The 9,871-nt window shown below is 38.9% G+C and overlaps 1 protein-coding gene across 8 annotated transcripts in view; it reads right to left on the bottom strand.

Moving 5' to 3' along the window:
• Positions 1-9,871, bottom strand: part of Nup98 (nucleoporin 98 and 96 precursor) — an 86,435-nt gene that overhangs the window by 59,828 nt on the left and 16,736 nt on the right. For 5 of the 8 annotated variants that reach the window (XM_050122538.1, XM_050122542.1, XM_050122541.1 and 2 more), the window contains exons 8-10: positions 8,444-8,607; positions 6,947-7,084; positions 3,995-4,133 (exon numbers count right to left, since the gene is read on the bottom strand). In XM_050122538.1, the coding sequence (XP_049978495.1) occupies positions 3,995-4,133; positions 6,947-7,084; positions 8,444-8,607 (441 nt within the window). The remainder of the gene's footprint in view (positions 1-3,994; positions 4,134-6,946; positions 7,085-8,443; positions 8,608-9,871) is intronic. The other 3 variants (XM_050122540.1, XM_050122544.1, XM_050122545.1) reach the window with 1 other exon arrangement.

Raw genomic sequence — 9,871 nt, 5'->3', positions numbered from 1 at the left:
GGAGGGAGGGAGGGAGGGAGGGAGGGAAAAGTTAGTTAGCAGTGTCACTAAGGGGACTGTAAATGTCAGGATCGAGCCAGTTATTACCAATAAAAATAGGCCATAAGGCCAAAGGAGATAAAGACTGAAACCAAGCCTATTTGGGTCATTTTAAAATCTAAGCATGTAATCTGACTCAATCACAGCAAGTGAGTCACATGTTTAAAAGTTTTCTCTTAGCCGGGCGGGTGGTGGCGCCTTTAATCCCAGCAGCACCTGGGAGACAGAGGCAGGCGGATCTCTTTGAGTTCAAGGCCAGCCTAGTCTACAAAAGCTAGTTCCAGGACAGGCTCTAAAACTACAGAGAAACCATATCTCAAAGGAAAACAAAAAAGTTTTTTTTAATTGCTTTATATAACACACATACATATACACATACACAGTTTTGTCGACTCAAACACAACCAACTTTCCTTTCAAAAAAATGAAAACAAAGTACTTAAAGATGCTCCTTTTCTTTAACTCAAATTTAAGAAAAAGGATCTCAGTCTTGTACCAGAAAACAAGCTATTTAGGGCCAACCTCAAACGCACAGGAGAAATCTAAGTGCCAACTTTACACTGTTTATACCACACATTTCCTCCATTCTCGCTGATTGTTACTTCAAAACAATTCTACAAAATAAAGATAATCCAAATTCAATATGTAGCTAGCTAGTGAGGCAAGCCAGGTAAAGATGAGAACGTTCACACTGAAATCAGTGAGCATGAGTATAAATACAATCTTACGACCAAAAAAACCTACGAAGGATAAAGGTGCACACATCTTTAATCCTGGGACTTTGGAAGGAAAAAAGTCCTAGGATTTTTTTTTTTGAGGCCAGCCTGGTTTAGCCTACAGCCTATAAAACAAACTGTTGGCCAAGCAGGTCGGCATAATAATTCTGTCTTTGCCAGGCAGTGGGGGTGCCCACCTTTAATTCCAAATTTAGAAGGCCAGGGTAGGGGTATTTCTTTGAGTTCCAGGCCAGCCTGGTCTACAGAGCTAGTTCTAGGACAGACAGGACTACACAGAGAAATCCTGTCTTTAAAAAAAAAAGAACAAACAACAAAAACAAAACGTGTCTTGAAACAAAGATACTACAAAATATCAGCAATCTGTACAATAACCAAAAAAAAAAAAGACCACAAAAGAAAACATTTAGTTCTGAACATGACCTATATCACAAATAAAGCTTTTTATTAAATAAATGTATTATCAAAGGAAGTGAAAACTGGCCCTTAGGAGAAGAATCTTAATTGTGGATGGCCTTCCAAAGGGACATTTAAAAAGAGATACACAGGACTGAGTCCAGAGCAGGGCTGAAATAACAAGCTCCAGGGAAGCGGGAGCAGAGGCAGGACTGAGGCAGCCAAGAGGCCAGAGCAGACCTGAGACACGTTACTCCATAGGAGCAGGTACAGAAGAGCAACAGCTGAGCGAGTGGGCCAGAGCCAGGACCTCTTAAAAAAATGCTCAACATCCTTAGTCAGCAGAGAAATGCAATGGCCCAAGATCAAAAACACTGATGACAACTTATGCTGGAGAGATTGTGGGGTAAAGGGAACACTCCTGCATTGCTGGTAGGAGTGCCTACTGAAATAGCCCCTTTGGATATCAGTATGGCAACTTCTCAGAAAATTAGGACCCTCAAGACCCAGCAATACCACTTTTGGGTATATATCCTAAGAATCGTGCCACAAGGACATGTGCTCAACTGTGCTCATAACAGCATTGTTTGTCATAGCCAGAAAGAACCTAGAAACAACCTAAATGCCCCTTGACCAAAGAATGGACTGAAAAAATGTGGTACATTTACACAATGGAGTACTACACAGCAGAAAAAAATAACGACAGCTTGAATTTTGCGGCCAGATGAATGGAGCTAGAAAACATCATTTTGAGTGAGGTAACCCAGACCCAGAAAGACAATTATCACATGTACTCACTCATAAGTGTTTTTTAAACATAAAGCAAAGAAAACTAGTCCACAAATCAGAATCCCAGAGAACCTAGACAACAATGAGGACCCTAAGAGAGACATACATAGATCTAATCTACATAGAAGTAGATTAGAAAAAAAAAAGTAGAAAAAGACAAGATCTCCTGAGTAAATTGGGAGCACGGGGACCTTGGGGGAAGGTTGAATAGGAGGGGAGAGGTAGATAGAGGAGCAGAGAAAAATGTAGAGCTCAATAAAAATCAATAAAAAAAAAAGATACACAGACTCCAACACGTATTAAATATATTCCAACACGTATTAAATATATCTCAGCTGGTAAGCTGAGCTCGGTAGTGTGCACCTGTAGTCTTAACTACCTGGGAGGCTGAGGCAAGAGGACTCAGTGGGCAACATGGCAAGAACTCACCTCAACAGGGCATTAAGGAACACATTGTTGAAAAAAAAAATTGGTCCACAACTGGCTGTGGTGGCACACACCTCTAGTCCCAATACTCAGGAGGCAGAGGAAGGTGGACTTCTAATTGAAGCCAACCTAGTCCACATAGCCACGATTACACAAAGAACTTGTCTCTAAAATGCAAAAAGAAGCAGGGAGGTGGTGGCACACACCTTTAATCCCAGCACTAGGGAGGCAGAGGCAGCCAGATCTCAGTGACTTCGGGGCCAGCCTGGTCTACAAGACCTAGTTTCAGGACAGGATCCAAAGCTACAGAGAAACCAGGTCTTGGAAAAAAGAAAAAAAGAGAGACAGAAGGTCTTCATAGCTCCTTGGAAAAAAGGGCAGCAATAATGATCTTTTTAAAAAAGGGAGGGAAGGTCACAGAGAAACACTGAGGTATTTTTACCCCATTGGTTTTAAGGACAGAAAACAAATACAGAGGCCACACTCTAACCAGGTCCACTACCTCAAAGCTGTTTTTTCAAAAGGAATTGTGTGGAATTACAGTTAATACTAGCAACGAGTGAACAACCTGAGTAAAAATCAAGTATCTGAATCTAAAAACAGGCACGCACATCTTACATGAATTCTTCAGTTTACACTTTTGTGAATACACTAACCTTTTGATGTGTGCTTAAAATAGTCTTTTCCTAGTAGATTACAAGAACATATAAATCTCACTAAATATGCTGAGAATTTGGTAGAGAGCTTGTCTAGACTACAAGGCCCTATATTCTATCTACCCAAATGAAAAACAAAAAGACACAAGAGCTCTCTGAAGAAAGTTCTAACTACCAGACCACTGCCAATTGCAGCATTTTGCACACAACTTCCCAGAAAAATCAAGCAGTACTTTATGAGGACTATGGCAAGCAAAATGTTCAACAAATACCTGAACTATTATACTTGTCATTAAAATTAACTTTGTATACCTTAAACTATGCTGAATGCCTGAAAACATAATCATGTATGGATAAAGCTAAAACATGATGCTTCATTTAAACTGGTTTAAATATTTCTAACATATCCAAAAAGATTAAAGTTTCTTTTTAAAACAATTTGCTCAATCTTATTTCTATTTTCATTTTTAAGCAAGAAAGAGGCACTCAATACCTAAGAATAATTTTGTTGTTGCTCTTTTTGAAACAAGTCTCATTCTGTGCCCCAGGATGGTCTAGCCATTCTGCTCCATGTAGTTCTGGTGTTACAGGCATGGTGTTACACTCCAAACTGCCAGAGTCATCCTCCAACTCAGCAAAGCTTTGACTTTCACAAAGAAATCACCAATCTGTTTGCACACTACTCTCCCAGCTTTGAAACCTACCTGAACAGAACAGTTCCTTCAGACAAATTAGGCTCACATATACTTTTTCAGCTACTGGTAAAGTAATCCAGACAAAATGAAAACCACTTTGTCTATACTAAATATCTCATATCATGTACCATGATGTGAGACCATCTTTCCTTCTGCTTACCTGAGAATTTTTAAACATTTCCAATCATATGAGTCAGGAGAATGATGTGTGGTATAGTCAGTGTAACTTTAAGAGAGCCAAACCTGCATTTTATATGTACCAAAATTGGAAGTGTTTGTATTGGTTCCTAAAGTCAGGGTTGGTTTGTTACCGAAGAGCCCGCCACTCGTTGTACCAAAGGAAGGAGCACTGGTTGTGCTGGTTCCAAAAGTTGTAAGCTTGTTATTGCCAAACAGGGTCTAAAAAGAAAATAATACAGAAAAATAAAAATAATATAAAGATATAACAAAGCAAAACTAAGCAGGCTAAAGAGATAGCTAAACAATTAAGAGCAGGTACTGTTCTTACCAGAGAACCTGAGCTTGATTCCCAGCACCCACATCAGATGGCTACAACCACCTGTCACTCTATCAGGTGGCTCAAAACTGCCTGTAATCTAGTTTCACAGGATCCTATACTTCTGACCTCCACAGGTAACTCATTCAGACGTCATACCCACATGACAACACACAATACACATAATTTTTTTTTTTTTTTTTTTTTTGGGTTTTCGAGACAGGGTTTCTCTGTGGTTTTGGAGCCTGTCCTGAACTAGCTCTTGTAGACCAGGCTGGTCTCGAACTCACAAAGATCCGCCTGCCTCTGCCTCTCAAGTGCTGGGATTAAAGGCGTGCGCCACCACCGCCCGGCACAATACACATAATTTACAGTAATGAGAGAAAGGATGCAAATGAGTTACTCTAATTATGTGTATAATGGAAGAAAAAGTTTTAACTTATGAAATGTTAAGACAGATAAATCAGAAGATAATAATCTGAGCAGGATTATAAGCACAAGGCTGCTAACACAAAAAATTAACACCTTAGCAAACAGTATTTCAGTGAGTCAAAGAAAAAAAATAACATGGCAATCAAATGTTTTCATTGGCCAGGTAGGGACATACAGGCCTGTGAAACCAGCATTTGGAAAACTGAGCCAGAAGGAAGACCAGGCTTCTTTAGGACACAAGAGAGAGGGAAAAGTAAAGAGGGAGAAAGAGAAAATACTTTGTAGTACTGGAAACTGAACCCAAAACCTTGTGTATGAACGCAGCATTCTAATACTGAGATACATCCTCATCTCCTAATTTGCTTGAGGCTGGACTCAAACTTTCAAGCTTGTCTCAGCTATGTCTGACAACTTATTCAATAAGGTAAATAACTTGAGTTACACCTCCCACAGCATTAGAATCTCTATAATTCTAGCAACTTGATCAACTCCAAAAGCGTTTAATTTCCAAATACCGCACTAGTTTATCCCTCAAAATACAAAAAAGAAAACTAGAATTATCTGATTTGGGCTGGACATGTGGTACAAGCCTTCAATCTCAACACTTTTTAAGTAGGAGGAAGCAGATTGCTCTAAGTTTGAGGTCACCCCGATATTCATAGGAAGGTTCATGCTTGCCAGCGCTACTTAGTAAATTCTGTCTCTAAAAATAAACAAACAAACAAATGAATAAATAAATGTATCTGAAGCAGGGAGGTGGTCGTGCATAGCTTTTAACACAAGATGCAAAGACAGGTGGGTATCAGTGAGTTCGAGGCCAGTCTGGTCTACAGGTAAGAGTTCCAGGACAGGTTCCAAAGCTCCAGAGAAACTCGTCATGAAAAGAAAAAGCAAACAAAAGAAAACAAGAAAATCTGATTTAAATCATTTAAATTAATAGTACATAACAAACTATCCAAATGGATTCAACAATGTAAACAAAATTGACAACTTCAAAAGGACCCTGCAGTTGAAAAAGATATTAAGTATAAAACAAACACACAAAAAGACTTTATGTTGTACACAATAAAAGCAGGGTGTGGTGCTGGCACAAGCCTTTAATCCCAGCATTCAAAAGGCAGAGGCAGGTTAATCTTTATGAGTTCAAGGCCAGCCTGGTCTCCAGAGTGAATTTCAGGACAGTAAGAGTTACATGAAGAAACCCTGTCTCGGGAAAACAAAAACATAAAGAGCAGCTTTACTCCTTATTTAAAAATTAAAATTAAACTAGCAAACTATAACCATTTCTTTCTCTTTCCTTTTAATGTGTATGGATGTTTTCCCTACATATATGTCTGTGTACCATGTGTATCCCTACTGACTACAGAAGCCAGAAGCAAGATGCCACGTGGGTGCTAGAAGTCATATCCAGGTCCTCAGTTAGAACAGCGCTCTTAACCGCTGAGCCATCTATCTCTCCAGCAAGTAACAGTACTTTCAAAGAGAAGTAAAGCACACACCACTGAGACAAGACAGGAACTGAGGAGGCAGTCCTTAGTTGCTACAGTGCTTTTCTGGAATGCATGAAGCCTACGGTTTTGACCCCAAAACTTCATGAAACCAGGTATGACGGCAAACATTTGCTATCCTAGCACCTGGGAACTGAAAACATGAAAACTAGTAGTTTAGGCAAACTACTCATGAGTAGTACTCGCCTGAAGCCTAGCACTAAAAAAGTAGCAGCAGGAGCTGTTCAAGGTTATCCTTGGCTACACAGAAGTTACAGCCACCCTGAGCTACTTGAGACCCTGAAAGAAAGACTAAGACATGAGTTGGCAAAACGGCTAGTAAGTAAAGGTCCTTGTCATCAAGCCTGACCTGATCTAAGTTTGATCCTTGGAACCCATACAATAAGATAGACTGGACTCCCAACAAGTAGCTTTTCACTCTCTCTCCCCTCTCCTCTCCCAACCCCTTTTTGTTTTTCAAGACAGGGTTTCTCTATATAACAGCTCTGGTTGTCCTGGAACTCACTCTGCAGACCAAGATAGCCTCAAACTCAGAGGCCTTTGCCTCCCAAGTGCTAGGATCAAAGGTGTTTGTTTGCTGCCACCACCGCCTGGCTTCCACAGTGGTTTCCAAGAGCCATGTGTGCAATGTGGCTGAGGCATATGTACATAAAAAAATAAATTTAAAATTATAAAGAGGGAAAATGAAAAAATAGATATTAAATTCTTGGAAGACAATAATCTGTTTTATACATTCATTTAAAAACTTCAAATTACAGTCAACTGTCCACACCTACCGAACCAACTGCACCAAATCCAGTACTGGGCTGCCCAAAGAGACCTGTTCCTGTTCCAAATGCTGTCCCAGTGCTGGTGTTTGTAGCAGTTCCAAAAAGACCTCCTGGCTGTGAGGCTTGGGTTACTCCAAATAGGCCCTGGAAAGGGTAATCTAGATTAAAATGAAGTTTGTAATAGCTTTCTTTAAGTCTCAGATAAATGGTTTATAAAAGCATGTGTGATAAACACAAAATTCTTGGAATATTTCTTTGCGACAACTCTGAGAAGCAAGAATAAGCTATCATTCCCAAAACAGCATAAAGAGGTATGACTGTAAATTCATCTTCATAACCTAAATTCCTGTTTCCAGAATAATGAACTTCAGGTGCTGGGCATGTCCTAAGACTTTTTATAGATTCTTTTGCTCTAAGAGAGTCCAGGATAATCTAAGCTATATATCAAGACTATGCTATAAAACACGCAACAAAAAAATCCAATTTTCTTCTAATGCTTTATAAACTGGACATAATTCATACCTATAATCCCATCACGTATGAGGCCAAAGTAAGAGGACCATGAGTTTCAGGTGAGCCTGAGCAGTGAGACCCTGGGTCATAAACAAAACACAACCAAGAGATTTGTAATTCTAAGTATTTTATCTACTTAGTAAACTCTGGCTATTAATGATAAGGGACTTTAAGATTTGTTTATTATGTGTACAGTGTTCTGCCTGCATGTATGCCTGCACACCAGAAGAGGACACCAGATCTCACTATAGATGGTTGCTGGGAATTAAATTCAGGACTTCTGGAAGAGCAGACAGCCAGTGCTCTTAACCTCTGAGCCATTTCTCCAGCCCTATTAATAATATAAGGGATTTAACCTCATTCTTTTGCAGGTGGATAATCAGTTGTAGTTCTCTTGTTGAAAAATAAATCAGCTGTTTTTAAATGTGAGAATTCCTTTGATTATTCTCAATTATATTCATAAACCTCATTTAATTTTTGAGATTTATCTTATACACTCTAGATTGGCCTTGAACTGAATACATAATCAATGCTATCCTTGAACTCTGGATTTTCTTCCCAAGCACTGAGATTATAGGATGCCCAGTTCTATACTTTTGTCTTTATAATGTCAGTAAGCAGTCTGTACTTACTATAGTTTTAACAATCTCATCCACATAGACAATATATTTCGATGATACATACACTCCCCTTTCTCATTATCTCCCTCTGGAACAATCATTAATGTCACAAGCCTCAAGAGAGCAACCTGCAGCCCACTAAGCTCTTAGTGATAAGAAAACTATGGTCAGAAAGAATAAATGACTCATTCAACAAACCTTCAATAAGCAGAGTAAAGATCAAGATAAAATCTAGGTCTTCATTATTGACAGATTTCTTGTCCTCCCCAGCTCTAAAGAACTGCTGTGGAGATAGCACTCATAAGCTGAACAAGATTACTAGCCTATTACTTAGATTAACAGTAAGATCTGGCGTTAACCAAGGCCTTACCATAGTATTGGTGCTCGGCTGTCCAAGGGTACTAGTATTACCAAAGGAAAAGCCAGTATTCGGGGTGGTTGTAGCCTGGCCAAATGGTTTGCTGAAGAGACTGGTAGTCTGTTGATTCTGTTGGCCAAAGAGACCACCTGGATTTGTTCCAAATCCAGTTGTGCCTTTCAGGAAAAAAAAGAAAAAAAAAAAAAGAAACAAACAAAAAAAGAATAAAAAATGGAACTCTCACACAAGTAATTCAGCAAAATCATCTGAGCTTTAATTATTGCTATCTAAATTAGTCTATATTCATTCCTTACCAAATAGCCTTCATTTTCTATCATCAGTTGGCTCTACATCATATTATATTAAAACTTCCTTTCTATAATACCTCAATCAAGAATTCTAGTAAGACTAAACCCAACTTTGTAAACCCAAATTTTCTTCTTTTTGATAAGGAAAAATAATCTATGTTTAAATTAATCTTGACAGAATGAGGCTTTTTCTTCATATCAATATATTCAGCCTAGTTGTTTATATACAGCACTGTGTTCATTGAGCGCAGTGGCAAACCCTTTTAATCCCAGCTCTCAGGAGACAGACACAGGCAGAGGCAACGTCTCTGATTTCAAGGCCAGCATGGTCTACACAATGAGTTCCAGGTTAGCCAAGTATACAAAGAGAAACCTGTCTCCAAAAAAACTGAAAACAAAACAAAATGAATAAATCTGGCCAGGCAGTGGTGGCACACACCTTTAATCCCAGCACTCGGGAGGCAGAGGCAGATGGATCTCTGTGAGTTCAAGGCCAGCCTGGTCTACAAGACAGGCTCCAAAGCTACAAGAGAAAACCTGTCTCGAAAAACCAATAAATAAATAAACAAATAAATAAATCTGCTAAGTCAGAAATACTAAGGTTGAAAAGAATGTTAGATGTAAATTAGATAAATACAATATTTGTGTATACTTATCTGTAGAAAGCTATGGAAACCTAACTTTTATTTGTTTTTACAGAGATAAACTTGTGGCTAAGGAAGAAATCCAGGCAAGAAGAGATCTGTGGTTTGTTTGTTTTAGTTCTTAACAGGGTGACCTCATCCTTGGCTATGTAGCTAAGGATAATCTTGAATTCTTGATCTTTACCTCCTAAATTATGTAATTAACAAGCATGAACTACCCAAACAGCTACAATATAAGCTTTGTATTGTAACTTTTGCAAAAGTAGTTATTTTTATCAAGTAACTTAGTCATTACCCTAAATGCTTTCACATCCACTGAATCAACCCAGTTACCTAATCAGGGTTTAGAATCTGACTCATGGACTTCTGGGGACTGAAAACAGGGCCTATAAATGCTTGAGATACACTACCGGTGCCAGCCCTTTCATGTTCAAAAAAAAAAAGTACTACAGCTTTTTGCTTTTTTATTTTTCGAGACAGGATTCCTG

This window comes from Alexandromys fortis, unplaced genomic scaffold (assembly GCF_014885135.2).
Source record: "Alexandromys fortis isolate MF-2015 unplaced genomic scaffold, M_Fortis_MF-2015_v1.1 scaffold_209, whole genome shotgun sequence".
NCBI classification, from domain to species: Eukaryota; Metazoa; Chordata; class Mammalia; order Rodentia; family Cricetidae; genus Alexandromys; species Alexandromys fortis.
Note: the sequence above shows the minus strand (reverse complement) of the source record. Positions and strands in the feature narration are given on the sequence as shown.